Below are 17,425 nucleotides of genomic sequence, written 5' to 3'. Positions count from 1 at the left end.
AAGAATGAAAAAGAACAGAGAGTGCCGGTAGCTTCCCCTGATGTTAGCATCTTACAGAACCAGAGTACAATTACCGAAACCAAGAGATTAGCATTGGGACATCCTGTTAGCTAAACTTCAGAGTGGACTCAGAACTCGCTGTGTGTTCCACGAACACCCTTGTTCCGATTCAGGATGCAGTCCAGGTTCCCACGTGGCCCCGACTGGTCGGTCCGACTCTCCTCCAATCTGAGACAGCTCCACAGCTCTGCCTTGTTTTTCATGCCCTTAACGTTTTTGTTGTGAAGAGTCCTGGTCAGGCGTTTGTAGACTGTCCCTCAAATTGGGCTTCTCTTATGTTTTCTCATAGTTCAATTTGCTTATGGGTCTTGGGGTCAGCGACCACAGAGGTGAGGTGTGGTTTTCTGCCCATCATCCCAGGAGGCACGAAGTGTCGGTGTCTTGTTACCGATGATGTCAGCCTTCATCACATAGTTAAGGTGGTGTCTGTTGGGTGAGGGTACTGTTTTTCCCTTTATAATAAAGAAATATTTGGGGGAAGATAGTTTGAACTAAATATCTTGTATTTCCTTAAAGTTTAACCCACTAATGTTTTGGGTGGCTGTGGTATGGAACAATTACTAATGAGGTGTTCCAATGACGATTTGCTATTTCCCTTATTCTTTCCACATTTACTATTTGGAATTTTTCTGTAAGGAAGAGTGGTTCCTTCTGCCTCATTTATTTAGCTACTTATTCATATCAGTAAGGGCTCATGGATATTTATTCTGATCTTGGATCACAATCCAATACTATTGTTATTTATAGTTGCTCAACATTTTCCGGCTTTGGCCACTGAGACCTTTCAGGCTGGCTCCTGTGTCCTTTAAACATGCCCATCTTTTTCTTTTTAAAAGCATTTCCTTACTTTCTGACTCCACAAAATGCTTCAGGCTCCCCCTGTATTTTTCACTGACCCACTACTGGAATAAACCACTTCTCCGAGGCCCTGGTCCTTTTTGTTGGAGAATGGAATTTAGAAAACAAAATCTGGGAACTAGATTGCTCATCGCTGCTGGGATGTCACTGCTTCTAGATCCTGTCAGTAGACAGAGCAAGGAAACATATGAAACACACTGGCCTGCGCATACACACATAGCCATGTTTCTTTATCCACCTGTGTGTATGTACGCATGTGTACTTATGTGTGTAAGCATGTGTTCATAATGATTCCACACTGAAACTTCTGACTTCAGTCCAATATCCACAGGGTTTGTTCTAGCATTTCCCCTTTAACTCAGTCTCTGACAGTTAAAACCTGGGCTTATTATGTTTACTTTGTTCAACCTTATGTTCATGTAAAGTACATAGATATGCAAAAAGTATATATATGCAAAGCGATTTTGGAATTTAAGCTACATGCCCGTAAGAAACAAACTTTTCACGTAGAATACAGTGCTTACGTATGGTTTTTGTCTTTGCCTTGGCCTCACCAAATCCACTTGACATGTGGCTTTTCTTCCCCGCCTCCTACAGTGCGGTTTGTCGTTCATTCGTAATACAGTTAGATCTGCTGTCACCGTCCGAATTTCATCTTTGGTTCCCGGTGGATTTTTTTTTAATTTGCATACCGTAGAAATGACTCTGTTGTGTACAACTCTACAGGTTTTTACAAGTGCACAGAGTTGCGTACCCATCAACAGTACCATACTGAACAGTTCCATCCCCCCCACCCCGAAGTCCCCTTGCTGTCCCTGATTAGTCAATCCTTCCCCACAACCCAATCCACAAAAATAACTCATCTATTTTCCATCCCTACAGTTTTGTCTTTTCCAGAATGTCATATGAATGGAGTGATACAATGTGTAGACTTCTGGGTCCAGATCAATATAATGCCTTTTCAAACTCACTTGAGTCGCTGCATGCTATCAGTAGTGCGTTCCTTCCTGTGGCTGAGAAGTACTCTGTGCACGGGTGTACCACAGGCAGTTTATCTGTGTGTCTGATGATGATATGCTCCCATTTGGGGTGATTATGAAAAAACTCATATAAACATTCAACAACAGATTTTTATACAAACAGAAGTTTTTTAAAAATTCACTTGGGTAAATGCCTAGGAGTGAGATAGCCAGCTCACATGCTAAGTATATGTTTAGTTTTATACGAAACTGCCAAACTTTTCCAAGCTGGCTGTACCATTTTGCACTCCTACCAGCAATGAATGAAAGTCTCAGTAGCTCCACATTCTCATCAACACTTGCATCTTTAATTTTTTGTTTAATTTTAGCCATTCTCATAGGTGTATAGTTCTGCCTCCCTGAGATTTTAATTTGTATTTCCCTAACACCTAATGATGTTCAACATTTTCTCATGTTTATTGCCATGTGCATGCCTTTGAGGAAGTACCCATTCAGATACTTGGCCCATTTTTTAAATTTGTTGTTAATTTCTTATTGCTGAGTTTTGAGAGTTGTTTATTTTGTAGTTTACATGGTATGAATAGGTGTATTCATTTTGACATTTGTGCTGTTTAGTGTTTTCTGAACTTCCTAGATCTGTGGTTTGGCATCTATATCATCAATTTGGGGAACTTCTCAGCCATTACTTAAAAAAACACTCCTTCTGCCCCACCGTTCTCTCTCCCCCTTTTCCTTCAGGGATGCCAAGCATCCATGTGTGAGAGCGTTTGCTGTGATCCCACCACTTTTGGATGCTCTGTTGTTGTTGTTGTTGTTCTTGATTTTGCTTTAACTTCTCTTTGTGTTTCAATTTGGGTAATTTCTATTGCCCAGTCTTCAAGTTCACTGACTCTTTCTTTGACTCTGCCAAGTCCACCTAGGAGCCCATCAAAGGCATTTCCTCATCTCTGTTACATTTCATTGACGTCCAGCATTTCCACTTGATTCTTTCTTGTAGTTTTCATCTCTCTGCTGAAATAGTTACTCATATAATTTTGCATGTGGTTCAAATTTTCCATGGGAGCCTTTAACACATGAATGGTAGTTTTTTGACTCCCTGTCAGATAATTCCAACACCTGAGTCATATCTAAGTGAGAGTCTTCTGATGATTGCTTTGTTTCTTGGGAGTGCAGTTTTTCTTGCTTTTTCATATGTCTTACAATTTTTGCTAAAAATCGAACACCTTAGAGGTACGATAGGCCCTGACTGGTGTGGCAGTTGGTTGGGGGAGAAAGTGCAGGAGGCAACCAATTGATGTTTCTCTCACACACTGATGTTTTCTCCCTCTCTTTCTCCCTCCCTCCCCTTCTCTCTCTCTCTAAAAAGAAAAAGAAAAAAGAAAAAAAGGTATGATAGTAGAAACTAAGAGCTTATGCCTGGAAACGGGCACACCTCTCCTGTGTAAGCCCCTCTTTCTAACTAACTAAATTACAGAGTGGAAAAAGAAGTCCCTTTCTTAGGTTTTAAAAGACGGTGTCAATTAGCTGCCTATATTATTAATAAATTTCCCTCTTCTTTTCCTATAGAGACATTCAATAATAAAGGTTCTGATTAAGCAGGAAATAGTTAGTATATCCCTATAAAACAGATGTACCCCAACCAAAAAGCAAAGAAACATGATACTCTGAACCTGTGGGCAGCATTATTGGGAAGGGGCAGGTGAATATAAGATTTGGGGTGTTCTGAAATATCCAACCTATTCTCCATGTCCTCAGTGAAGGGGACTGATTGCATTAGCAGCCTCATCTCCACTCCCCCCTGGACTCACACCCTTTGCTACGTGCCTCTCTGTGCTCTGACACTGGGTGCATTTATTTGCTTACACAACTTGAGGGTTTTTCAACACATGGCTTTAGCCATTCCCACGAGAACACGTCCAAGCTTGTGGGCACACATGGCCCAGTTATCCTGGTCACTACAGCCACGAGCCAGACATGCAAGTGATCCCCCCAAACCAGAGGAACTGGTTAAGTCCAGAGTACATGGCTGGCCCACCGATTCATGAGCTGAAGAAATGCTTTTTGTTTTCCACCACCGAGCTTTGGGGGTGGGAACAGGAAACTGATAGACTCCTTTAGGCTTCCAGAGGTCTGGGAAGTGTGGAAAAATGCTCTGACCACCCCACCATTCTGTGCCTCCCAAGGCTCACTTCACGCTGATTCACAAACATGCTGGAAGTCACGCCTTGTGAACATGCCACTATCACAGTACAGCTTGTTTTAAGCAAAGTACAAAAACCAGATTTAGGAGGCTCATATTTTGAATACTAATTTCTAACTCTTCCTAAGGGAATCTTTGGAAAGCACTTCGTGTCTCCATTTTCTGGAGCCATTGACAGAAAGCCCACTCCTGATGTCCTCTGAGTAAGGCAGTGGTTTCTGAAAGCCCTGAGCTGGGCGGGCTGCAGCATTCTCGGGGGAAAAGCAGGCTCCGCAGACCCTGCCTTGAGAGTTTCATGCAGTTATCCTGCGTGGAGCCCAGAAACCAGAGGGTGACAGCCTATCATTACGTTAAGGGTGTTAGTAGATCATTGAACTGGATCGTTTCCCCAGTTTATTGTTTCCTAAATGCATCTTTTGACACAGTTTCCTTTTATCAGAATATATTCTTTCTAGATTATATGTGACAGGTGAATTCAAGTGAGACAATAATTAACATAACTTATAACTTAGATTTCTACCTATGTCCAACACCAATTAAAGGAAGCTAGTAATCTCTAACACATCTAAGAAGATCATCAAAATAGAAACAGAAAATTTTAGGCAATAGAGGACAACTATATTAAAGCCCAGACTAGCAAATTTACTTTAACGAGTAGCTCTGAGTTTCCTAGCAGCAAAGGCAAAAAGAAAAATACAGTAATTATATAAATATTACTATTTGAGGGAAAGAAAATGCATCCAAGTATCAGTAGAGACACTTTTTCTAGAGCCAAATTCTAAAAGGAACTTAATTGCACAGATCCAGACCGTTTTACACAAGTAATTTGCAATATAGTGGAAAATATGCTAATGCACACAGAGAGAGAGAGACACTTTCTCTGCAGCTATACTGTAAAAGGAACCTAATTACATAGGACCAATGGCAAAAGGGACTTTGAACAACAAAAAGTTGGTAACCAAGGTGGCTGGGCAGAAAATAAAGACTATTTCTCACTCATCATTAAAACATCAATCTCTGGAGGCACGCCTGGGCCAAGGTCCAAGAGTGAGGCTCTCAGGTGACCTAACCGCTCTCAGGGAAAGAGCTTAAGATCTAGAAAATATGATAAAGAATGGGGTTGTGCCTGGGCATGGGGTCCTCTCAGAGGAGGCAATGAGCTTCCCGGTGCCACTGAGGGGCGGGGCACACGGAGGGCCACCTGGGGAGGAGCCAGTTCACACCCACACGCTGCGGGCTCCCTCCAGTGATGAGCTGAGGAGGTAGGAGGGGCACTGTAAAGACAGGAAAAGACTTCTCACTCCAGGGAGGCATTCAGGGCTTCCTGTCCCTCACAAACTCCACAGACACCAACAGTGTGCTGACAGCCTTTGGGCTGCACTACTGGAGGAATGGAGTCACACCAGGGAGCTGAGGCCCCGGCTCTGTCCTGCCTACCGACCTTCCTTCCTCCCGCTCCTCCCTTCTGCCACACCCTGGCCTCTGGAGGGCTGTGAATGTGGTCCCTTTACCCTGGAAGAGCCTCATACCCTGCTCCTTCCATCTGGCTCCTCCTCCTTCAGCTCCCCATTTAGATGTCACTGGTGCCCTAAAGCATGGCAGGGCATCCTCCCTTTTCCACGACAACCCCTGCCACACTAAGGTGAGACTGTCTGTGCCATAGGACACCCTGGGAGTGGTCACAAAACCTCAATTCACCGCAGGATCCCCACTGCTGGCAGGGCCAGGCTCAGAGCAGAAGCTCCAGGGGGTGTGCACCATGAAGGAACAAGGTAGTGCTAGTAACGTCGGCACAGCTGGCACTCACACAGGCTCCCCAGGGGCCAGGACCCCCTCCTAAATGCTAAAGTGTGCGGCTGAGTGTTGAACCCTGTCAGCCTGCCCCTGAACCTACACCCTGAACCCTTTCGCCCTAATCAGTAAACAAATTATGTGCAACGTGAGGCTGGATGAGGCACCTGCTGGTGCCCTGAGATCAGGCGGGAGGTGACCATGTGTGCTGGGGGCCATGTGATTTCGGCAACTGCCTGTATCACCCAGCCCTTCTCAGGAAACCCAGGAGCAGCTGCTGAAAGGGGCCTGTTCCACGACTGTGGCACCGCCCCCGTGCCCAGCTGTCAGGATGGAAGCTGTGAGTGGAACAGGAGGAGACAGACAGAGAACGAGCACCTTGCCGCTGGGACCACCACCACCTGCAGGGGAGACCGGATGCTCAGAAGGACTGGACCCGGGTGCTGGCCCAACAGGACTTGACCGATGGCTGGGCTTCTGCTCAGACAGTCCAGCTGCTTTCTTCCTCTGGGCGGCAATCTGGGACAGGACACTGTCTATGCTGCCACCTGGGGAAAGAGGAACGGGAGTGGCAGCCACTGGCCCAGAGGACTGCAGCATGGGTGCGACAGGCTTCCTGTGCTGACCTCAATGTGCCACAACCACTCTGCCCATGACCCCTCCCCATGGGATTGTGGGTCATGGCCGGCCACGAGAGGACTCTGCACGAGAACTAGAATGTGGCCGGGACACAGTGGCCGTCACATGATGAAGGCATCATGGTATGAGGTGGTGAAAGGTGCAGAGCCGGCAAGGTCAGCTTGTCCTCGCTTTTCCTGGCACCACGGCCAGCTCAGCCAGCCTCCAGCCAGCGCAGATGCCAGCCTGCCCTGCCCTGAATTCCTGCCGCGGCCCCCTGGGCAGCACCTTCCACCTGTGCGGCCACACCAGGGCTCCTCCCTCGACCTCCGTCTCCACCTCCACCATTACATCCCCAGCTCCTCCCACAGGTGTGTCAATAACTTCCTCACTCCGTAACACTCAGAGATGCCAGCTTCTCTGACTTGAGCCCTGACTGGCACATTCCCTCTCCCCGTTTCCCCAAATCTCCTGGCAGCCTTGAATTATTCCAAAAGAAAAGGGCGAGAACACTGGTAACTAACACTTCCAGGGCATTCACCAGGTGCCGGGCACTGCAGTGAGATTTCACATGGATGAACAGAGCCATTCTAGAGGGCAAAATCTATCAAAAGCCTTAAAAACAGGCAAACCCACTGACCTCACCACCCTGATTTGAGGGAACTCATGTTAAGCAAATCTCTGACTGCCCATGCAGATGACAGAGGTGTGAAGGCGTTCCTTAGTGCGGTTAGCATCTATGAGAGCAAAAATCTAGGAAAGCCTCAGTGTCCGGGAAGAGGGAACTAGTTATATCAAAGTGGGACTCCTCCCATGAACGGGCTGCTCTCGGGTTACTAAAAAGATGCTGTAGACACAGGGGTATGGAGGTGAAAAGGCGTTCCCAACATGGTGATGTGCACAAAGAGGAAAAAGGCTGCAAAGCAGTCCGTACTCATAAGTCAGCTTGCTGACTGGGTCCTGGCTCTCTACCTCACCGCTGTGTGACCTTGACCGAGTTATTTAACTTTCCTGAGCCCCAGTGCCCTCATCTGTAAAATGGAGAATATACCCTTGCAGGCTGCTGGGGCCTGAAGGAGACAATCCATGTAATGGGTCTGATACCAGGCCTGGCACGTACTAGTTCTATAAATTATTCCACCTTAATAATGTAATATGAATGAAAGAACTTTGTAAAGACATATACCAAACTGTTAATTATGATCTCTAGCCGGGGAGATTATACCTTATTAGTATTGCTACTATTATCGTCTTTTGGTTCATCTGGTCTTAGGGCTTTTCTACAAGACACAGGCAGTCCGTAGGCAATGGGACAGAGCAGGGGCGCAAAGAGCTGGCTTTGGTTAATCCTGCGTGTCCTTGGAGAGGACGGAGAAGTTTGCTGTAGGTCAAAATAACTGGCTTGGGTCCTAGTTATCACCTCCTTGCTATATGTCCCTGGGCGGGTCTCTTGCCCACTCTGAGCTTCAGTTTCCTCACCTGCTCAATGAAAAGGCGGGATGAGAGGCTAAGGTTTTACCTCCAAGGATTTTATACACCATGAAAACACCATGAAAATTCCTCCTAATTTCCTGTAACGTTTTCCAAGAAAATAAAGCATCATAGACTTTAATTCTTCTGTCTTTACTCCTGCCCCTCAAAAAAGGCAGAGGAGAAATTCAGAATTGTGAATTCACTGAAAAATCCTTTGGCCACATCAAGACGACAAGGTATGTGTGGTTGTTTCTGGGACTTTCTGCACAGTGGGCACAGGGCCGGTTCACACGCTCAATGCCAAGGGGTCTTCCCACCTCCCCTAAGTGGCTGTGCCCGGGTACCCACCTGAGCGGTTGTGCAGCTCCCCGCCGTGCCTACTCACGCCCCCTACCCCACTGGAGCCACCTGAGGAATGAGGCGAGTGGTTGAAGTTTCCCGAATTGGCTGGAGAGACTGGACTTCTGGAGAGAGATGGAAATTTAACCGGCCTGACAGCAGTCTGCAAGAATAAGGCAGGTGTCATGGCAATGGTCTGCGGGAAGGGACCTGGAGTTCCACAGGCCCACCACAGCCAACGCCTGTATTCGCCCTACACACCCTTGCTGACCAGTGCTCAGCCTGCTAGGAACCCCCTAAGGGATGGGAGCTCACTTCCAGCTGCTGACAACCTGACCATTAGCTCAGCCTGAGCCCCCGTGACGTCAATTCCCACAGGTCACCCTGCTGCCAGGATCACTCAACTCCTCCCAGATGGCTGGCTGAAGGCCAACCAGCCCTGCCCATTCTGAGCACCTCCAGGGGCCAGGATCTTGACCTCCCTGTAGAGATTCGATACTGTGATGGCCCAGGGAGGCAGCAGCAAGCGCGGGGGTCAGCCCCACTATATCTCAAGAGATGGAAGTGCTGAGCTTCTCTAATCACTGAGCGCACGGCGGCAGGTCACATCCAAATTCCTCGTCTTTGGCTTTCCCATTTACGGTTTCCAGGACATAGGCAGTCCACACACGTGGAGATAACTTCCTGCCTCAAGAAGGATGCCTCTGAACGTTACAGAGACACCAAGGGCCACAAAGACAAAAACCACAGTGGTCCGAAGGACAGAAGTCACACGCCTTCTGGGTTCAAGAAAACACCAGTAGCATACCTAGTTGCCCCCTACTGTTTGCTCTCAGTCATGGACCTAAGCAATCATGTAGTGTGGAACTTGACTAAAAACCAAGAATCTGGTGTTTGGTCTCAGGCCTGCCCCACCCAGGCAATCTTCAGTGAATCACTTCCCCTCTCTGGGCCCCGGGTCCTCATCTACTGAAGGGAAGGCTGAATTAGCACCAGCCTTCAAATGCTTCCTTGGAGCTCCAGGGTTCCAGAGAGAGCACAGAGAAGAGAGCGATCCTGCCTTCATTCCCTTCACACTGACACTGTAATCTGTTTACAGATCAAGTTCCTTATCAGATTTCATTAGACAAAAGGTATCACTCATTAGACAAAAATAAAAAAGCTTTAACCCTTCTGCACCAGTGGGTCCGAGGACCTTCTGGCTGTGACACATCACGATTTCAGTGAGCAGTGAATGGCGCATCTGACTGTCAGCTGGCTGACTTACAGTGTCTGTGCCCCCGCTACCCATGGGGTGGCTCCTGCTGGCTCTCTGGGGCAGCACAGTCTTCATGGGGTCTGCTTTCCCATTGTGACAAGTCCGGGACCGGTCGGAGCTCCACAGCTCGAAGCTGGAGGGGGGTAGGAAAGGGGGTATGACGGCCTTCAGCTTGTCACTTGGAAGTCTGGTGAAGGGGGCTCCGTTTCGAAGCTGAAAAAGACAGGCTGTGGGTTAGTCAAAGGCCTTGGAGAGGCCCCAGCTCTGAGAGAAAGACTCCAGGTTTTTTCTGCTTCTCCGAGAATGGCACTATCCACCCCTCCCTGAAGCCGGAAACCCACATGGACCCTCAGCTCCCCTCTCAGCAAGCAAGCACTGCCCACATCTGCTCTGGGCCAGCTCCTGGCTTCCCCTGGACCCATCCACAGCAGCAAGATCAGAACAGGGCCAGGGTGGTGGAGAGCCCAGGTGAAGCCAAGTGATGTCAGGGGGGCAGCGAGGGGGGCAGGGGAGCCAGAAGAGCACAGGGGAGGCTCTTCCTGCTGCAGGTGAAGAGAGCAGCAAGGAGGAAGGGCACCTGAGCTGAGCCTGATGGCCTGAGCCTGAGCCTGAGCCTGAGCTGGCCTGGTGAGGATGGGGAAAAGGATACTGCAGGTGGAGGGAACAGAATGTGGAAAGGCCTGGAGAAAAGCAGGACACACGTGCAGAACTGCAAGGGGACTTGTGTGACCATAGCTGGGTGTTTCGGGGGGAAGGAGCAGGGGGTGAGGGATGGGGAGGCTCAGGCCAGCTCTGCGTGAGCCCAGCCAACACTCCCTTCTCCATCCCCCAACACTCATCCTACCCGCCAGCCACACCTCCCACTGCTGACATTTTTAACTGTCACTGAATTTTAAACTTTGAAAATGTGATTTGGGGTCAGTAGAAAATCCGCAGGATGAGGACTGGTGGACTGCCCAGGAAAAGCAGTCACACGGTCCACACTAACTTTAATTAAGAAAAGACGCTGAACTTAGCGCCAGATGGTACTTTGCAGGGAAGGGCATCCCACAGCTAAACCTGCCTCGGAGCTGGGCATCTCCGCAAGGATGGCTGCAAACGCCCACTCAGCAGGTCTCCCTGGCCAGCTTCCATCTGCCCAGGGGCAGGCGGGCACACTGCTGCCCTCTACAGGGCATGAGGAGGCAGGACAGTAGAGCTCCAAGGCAGAGAGAGGGTGGGCATCCTGGGATCCCACCACCGCTGCTCTGGGCTTTTCTGAGAGTCTGTGAACTCGTGCTGCCCCTCTGGACCTCAGCCATTGCATCCAGCAGCGCGGGCTTGTCCTGGAAGATGACTAACGACACTCGCAGCTCAAACCCACCACAGACGGGCATTTTGACTCCTTCAAGTGAGCTTCTGAACTGTCGCACACTTTCTGGAGGGCAGTGACCTTCCCGCGCTTTGACCCAGGAATGCCTAGACAGTTATCCTGAGGGAACAGTCAGGCCGCCCGGCAGGGGAGGGCGGGGGCTGCGGCATCAGCACGTTCATCGGACATGGGAACTGTCAAAAAAACAAAACCAGGAGCCCCAGAGTCCAGAGGAGACCTGTCACAGCCGCTAGACGGGACGTGGGCAGAGAGTGTTCAGCAATGTACACAAGATGGTCGTGAAACACTGTTCATGAATGGGGCTCACCACAACCCGGGGACGACAACAGTGCCCACTCTGCACGGCTGTCGGAGAGGTTAAGTGGGTGGGTGTGTAAGTGCACGAACAGTGGCCAGTACTTGGTAAGTGCTGCGTTAAGTATTGGCTGTTATTACACAGAGCATTGTATTGTAGTCCCAGATGCTAAAAATGACAGGGAAAATGCTCGAACAATATACAACACAGAATGTCAATCAGGAGTACACGTGTAATCAAGGGCAATTTTATTTTTCTTCTTTATGTTTTACTGCACCTCCCAAAATTTCAATAACAGCCTTTCTGTCACCCTACTGACAGTTCTTATTACTATTTAATATTGTCAAATATCAGGTGCTACAAGCTCCCATGGTCACCGTGTGGAGACAGCAATTTACACCTTGTGCACCACGGGGAGGAGCAGGCCTATCAGGTCAGGATCCGCCCCCGCTGGGCGTGGCCTGGGGCGACTCAGGCTTTCTAAGGGAGCTTCTCTGCTCCCTTCTCCTTTCCAATACTGCCCTCTCCTGGCCAGCCTCCAGACTAGGGTCTCAGAGTTAGGTGGACTTGAGTCCCACCCCAACCAGGAGGCTCTCATTTCAGAGCAGAGGCACCTGAGGCCCAGAGAGGTGAGGGAACACAGACGAGGCCCCACGGCAGATAACGGAGCTCACTGTGAGGCAGGCACTGAGCTCAGATCTTCCCGTGGGTGACTGCATTTAAAAACCACCACCATGAGACGCAGCATCCCTAAGCCCGAGACTGCTGGCTGTCCCCCAGGATCCGTCCTCCACATCCTCCTTAGATACCCCTATGTAACTGCGCACCCAACCCCCTGGAGCAAAGACTTCGTTTCCCAACCCCCTTGTGCAGTGTGATGTGGCCATGTGACTCAATTCTGGCCAATGTGATATAAACATATGTGTGTGTTTCCAGGAAAATTCTTGAAAGACACCTGGCATGTACCCACCCGTGGCCACTTCTTCTTTCCTGCTGGCTGAAACGAGGCAGCCTTGCCCAGGGGTCTGGAAGCCACCTCGGACCCAGAAGTGACCTTGGTAATAGAAGCCATGCCTAGGAGACCAGCAGGTAGAGGAGCCTCGGTCTCTAACTCCATGGAACAACGTACCAGCCCTGAACTTCACTCACTTAAGAGAAATACGCTGCTACCTTACTTATGCCACTGTTGTCTGCACACTTTTTATTACGTACAGCTGAACTTATCCTGATTCGTCCCTAGGTAAGGAAACTGAGGCCTCTCTCCCTGGCGCTCCGTAACCAAGTGTCCAACGTCGCCCATCAACTGCTACCCCTTCAGTGCCCTGTCCTCAGGGCTGCCTCCCTGAGAACGTGACCAGGGCTTACGCAGGGCCACCAAGCACTGGCACAGCCTCACCCACGGTTCCGAGCTGGCATCTGTTCCGGCCCCTGTGTCAGAGCTGTATCCACTGTTACACACTTTCTACAAGATTTTATTTGTTCATTTTTAGAGAGGGGAGAAGGGAAGGAAAGAGAGGGATAGAAATATTGCTGTGAGAAAGAACATCGACTGGTTGCTTCTTATACTCACCCCAACTGGGGGCCAAACCTGCAACCCAGGCATGTGCCCTGACGGGGAATCGAACCGGAAACCTTTCGCTTTGTGGGCCAGTGCCCAGCCCACTGAGCCACACCAGTCAGGGCCCCATTGTTACGCATTTTGACAGCAGCCCCATCTGCGACACCTCAAAGAAAGACCAATGCCCACGTGGCTCTTTGTACATCAATAAACTAATGATTGGTAGAGACCTGAAGTGCTTTCAGAAAAGCCCCACACTCACCATGGTTGTCAATAATGCGTCTTCCTTTTCTCCTCTTGCACTCCCAGGACCTGAGGGACAAACAGAAGTTTCCTGAAATGACCCCCCACCCCACGAGTTCGTGGCTTGAGGATGAGTGACCAGGTTGGCCTTCATCCTGCTAAGCCAATGCTCCTGGGAGATTAAATATTTCATAATAATTGGTGTTCAATATTTGAATAGAAGGAAAGCACTACAAATGTATCTCAGAGCGTGTTTTCAGCTTTCCCATAAACCACGACGGTGCTGGGTCAGACAGTGGGGCATCCAGCTCAATAGTCTGTCTCAGCAACGGTGCCAGAGGGGCGGGGCCGGGCGTGGGGGGGTCTGTCAGAGGGATGTGACCTAACCAACTTCCCTATCAGTGGGGGAGTCTCCTTCAGCACCCAGTAAAGTTGCTCAGTCTCTTGAATACCTCCAGTGTGGGGGAGCTCAGCTCCCTTCCTCTCCCCAGGTAACGTTCTATTTCAAAACACTTTCAGTGCCAGAGACCCATCGCATTTGATAGGTGGGGAAAACCGCCTATCGATGGCTTCGGGTCCCTCAGCAGGGTGTGTGTGCGGGACAGGAACTCAGGACTCTTGCCACTAGCTTCCCCGTCCTACCACGCCAGCAGCATCTGTGTCCCTGTCTCAGTCTCTTCTTTGCAGAGCAGCCACTCTGCTCCACTGTCACATTCCAACATCGTCTCACCTTTGACATCAGCCTAGGAGGGCGGACAGAGGGCAGAGGACTTGGGTCTGACCACTGGAAATCCCACACCTGCAGCCTTTTCTTACCGCTGTCTTTCACTGTGGGGGCCACGTCAGGGAGCCCAGAGCGGCTTAGCTTGTCCTGGGGGACTGCCCGCATGGTGGAGTCCAGCACTGGCTCTGGCTCATCATAGAAAGGCAACGGCTGGTTGCTGGACAGCCCACGGGGCAGGGTCTGCATCAGTTTGAGCTTCCGAAACCGATTGGACATCCGGCTCCACCAGGACTGCCGAGGGAATGCAGAACAGAGGTCATGCCCCGGGAACATCCTGCCCAGGGACGGGGACTGTACTTCACACTTGCTTCCCCTCCCCTCTCGGGGGCCGTGGTAGGCATCGCCAATCAGCCACGCGGCACCCTTCCCCAGCACGCCCTGGTTCTCTAAATCCTCCCTGACCCTGTCCTTAGGAGCATTTGCAATAGGCTGGTGGTGTCCGTGAACCCTAACTGCCACCCTTCGTCTAATCAGTCTCCTCCCGGCACAGACTGAGGAGACATGGAGGCCCAGACAAGGCCAACCCCAAACCCCTTAACACTTATCACCGCGTGGCTTCTCCCCCAGCCCAGTGACAGTGTGGGCGGTGCCAGGTGTCCACACAAGCCTGGCATCTGCTCCAGTAGCTGATGCCTCCCCACCTAGAAAGAGGACAGTTGCCACCTCTTAGGGTGTCCTCATAATCCTCGGACAGCTCGGAGGTCACTGGCACAGCCCAAAGGAAGGCTGTGAGGGCCTGACCTATGGAGGGAGTTGGCAGTGAGGACAGGGACAGAGGGACCTCTGCAAGCAGCACTGTGCAGAAGATCTGGGACCTCAAGGGAGCCACCAACACGAAAGGACCGCAGAGTCCGTGGACCTGCCGACTCGCTAGCACCTCCCACAGGATGGGAGGATGGATGTTTGATTTTAAACAAGTAGAGCAGATGGGGCTGGTGAGAAATTCAAAGAAAAATACGAGGCTTGCAGTTAGAAATAAGCAACTGGAGCATGTTTTGGAGTTTCCAGGAAGAAGCTGGTGGGGGCCTGTGGACCGCAGGGTGATCCCAGAATGGCACAATCAGCAAATACACTACACACTAAAGCAGAAGCTGCTGACAGATGGCCTGGGTGGGAGCAGAGGTGTTCAGTTTGTCCAGCTCAGTACTACATCGTGCAGAAACTTTAAGTATTTCCTACATTTATAAACTGAGTTTCCACATCAAAATCTGGATTTCTAGTTTCTTCAAAAAAAAAGGGAAGATCTGATAACATGGACCCACATTTTTACAAAGCAGCCACGGATGCCACTAAGTGGTTACAACCACTCCACTTTTCCCCAGGCCCTGCCATTCCCTGCTGCTCACCCCCATCTCACTCCCCGCCCCTGCCTGCCCACACCCCCTCACCCCCACCTAAACCAGCCCTGGGTTAACAGGAAGTGGCAGGCATCCCCCAGCCCATGGACCCAGCTCTCTGAAGCGCTGTGAGACAGGAAAAGGCAAACCTTAAGCCCGCCTTTGTCATCCGGCAGCACTGGGACACTCCAGGGCTGTCGCACCTTCGAGCAGGGCAGGGGGGGCGGGTGGCTGGGCCGGCCTTTGTCTTTATTCACCTGCATGCAGACAGATGCCAGCAGTCGAACAAGTTCCGTGTCTATGGGCACAAAAGGCAGCGTTTTACCTGCAAAGACGTCTGGTGGGCTATGGGGAGTGGCCCCAAGCCGAGCCCCGTCAGCCTCGGAATCCCAGGCGCAAGGTGCCAGAAGGTGGCAAAAAGGCCGGCAGCACTGAACCCACCACCCGGAAAGGAGAAACAGCTCTCTTCCCACAGGACGGCCGGGGTGCACCGTGTGTAACCCGTGCAGGCTCTGCAGCCAGATGGCAGAGGTTCAAATTCGTCCTCTGTCCCTCTCTGGCTGTGTGACTGCAGGTGAGTGAGGGGAGGTCTCTGAGCCTGTGTAAAAGGGGGGACTATGGTACCCCCCCCATAAAGGTGTCTGAAGGATCAGAGGGAATTCCTGACCTATGGTAAGTATGTAAGGAAAGTTAAGTATTACTAGTTATTATTAACTCAAGTAGGTTTTAAAAAGCAACAAACAAGAGGGAAAATAAACTACTCCCAACTATTAACATTGCTTTTCTCTTGACTGTTTCTTCTTTTCTCTCCAAGTATTCAATAATAAGTATGCATTTCTTCAAAAATTTCAGGCAAAGACTTCATTGAAAAACCCACTAGGAAAAAACAATCCACTAGGGATAGACTGGGTGGGGAGCGAGGGAGGAGACAGGGTGAGAGGCGAGTGTGTCCGAGAGCCTGCGTCTCCTGGCCCGGGGTGGCAGAGACTGGCTCTGAATGACTGGACTTGGGCAGCAGGCCCCTCCTCTCCAGCTGGCCCGGTCATTTCCCAGGGTCTCCCTCACTGCTGCTCACAAGACGTGAAGCTCTGCTTCCCTCACACCCCAGGGGGAGGAAATGGAACCAAGCACCTGTGTGGTGTATGGGGAGGGGTGGGGAGGGTGGCAATGCTGGCGATCAGGAAGGACACTCCGCCTGCCTCCCTGTAGCCAAGACGGCAGCAAGAGTAACCCCACTTGGGACTGCGGAGGTCCAAGTCTTCTCCCCAGTCCTCTCCCCACGGCCAGCACGTTGGGATATGGCTCCAGGCTCAAAGCCTACGGGTTAGGAGAGCCTCTTAGCCTCTCTCTCTCTGGGCTGGAACTCCTGGATCATAAAGAGAGGCCCTGCCCCTTGAGCTGCCTAATTGGAAGCCCCAGGACACAGAGGAGGGCCTGTCACACTTCAGGGGGTGGGGCAAGGAGAGCAGTGGTACCAGCTGGAGACCAGCAGAGGCGGGGCCAGTAACCGGAACACCTCCAGCATGATGCCTCCAGCTATACACTGTTCCATCTCTGATTCTGTGCATCAGAGGGCCCTTTTATTTACTCCTAAGTCACTTGGAATGTCTGCCTACGAAGCACAGATACTATCCTAGGATTTGTGTGGTCTGCCAAGGCAGGCACAGGCCTTGCAGGCCTTTCCTGCTCGGAGTCCCAGAGGGAGGCCTCGGGGACTACCTGGCCCTAGCCCAGCCCTCTCAGGGAGGGGAGCGACTTGCCTAGGGCTATGTGGTGAGCCCCTGGGGCTGGAGGCTGGCCTCCCCCAAAAAGCAAGTGCTCCAAACCCAGGTGCTTATCTGATTCCCAGCCAGAGCAAGGCCACGCAGGTGCACAGCCCTTTCCCTGCAACAACCCACCAGGATCACTCAGCAGCATCACTAGGTCAAAGGCCGTGTACCCGTTTTTTGCTCGAAGAGTGACATCAGCCCCCTGGTTTAGCAGATATTTGACAATTTCCTTATTCCTGGGGAGGAAAGAAAGAGCCAGGTTAGACCCACTGAAGGCGAACGCAGGGCTTTGCTCACAAGCAACAAGACACGATATTAATTACAGTGCCCCAGCTGAGTGTGTAAGAAGGGCGTGGAAAGCAGCAAATCATCTCACACACCCTGCTGCCTACCCCTTGGGCAGGTCAGACATGAGTGTCACGGCAAGCGAAGCCTAAGTGCTCCTTCCATTAACAGAATGGACACTGAAGGCTCTGTCCCAAAACCTCTT

General features: G+C 50.7%; 1 protein-coding gene across 1 annotated transcript in view; it reads right to left on the bottom strand.

The window, feature by feature from the left end:
• ANKS6 (ankyrin repeat and sterile alpha motif domain containing 6) overlaps nt 1–17,425 on the bottom strand; it is a 46,392-nt gene that overhangs the window by 15,111 nt on the left and 13,856 nt on the right. The window contains exons 5-11 of the mRNA XM_024559965.3: nt 17,065–17,171; nt 15,316–15,464; nt 13,862–14,060; nt 13,065–13,114; nt 9,587–9,790; nt 8,329–8,482; nt 6,268–6,437 (exon numbers count right to left, since the gene is read on the bottom strand). Coding sequence (XP_024415733.2) covers nt 6,268–6,437; nt 8,329–8,482; nt 9,587–9,790; nt 13,065–13,114; nt 13,862–14,060; nt 15,316–15,464; nt 17,065–17,171 — 1,033 coding nt within the window. The remainder of the gene's footprint in view (nt 1–6,267; nt 6,438–8,328; nt 8,483–9,586; nt 9,791–13,064; nt 13,115–13,861; nt 14,061–15,315; nt 15,465–17,064; nt 17,172–17,425) is intronic.

This window comes from Desmodus rotundus, chromosome 1 (genome assembly GCF_022682495.2).
Source record: "Desmodus rotundus isolate HL8 chromosome 1, HLdesRot8A.1, whole genome shotgun sequence".
Lineage (NCBI taxonomy): Eukaryota > Metazoa > Chordata > Mammalia > Chiroptera > Phyllostomidae > Desmodus > Desmodus rotundus.
The sequence above is the reverse complement of the archived record's forward strand: the minus strand, read 5'-3'. Positions and strand labels throughout refer to the sequence as shown.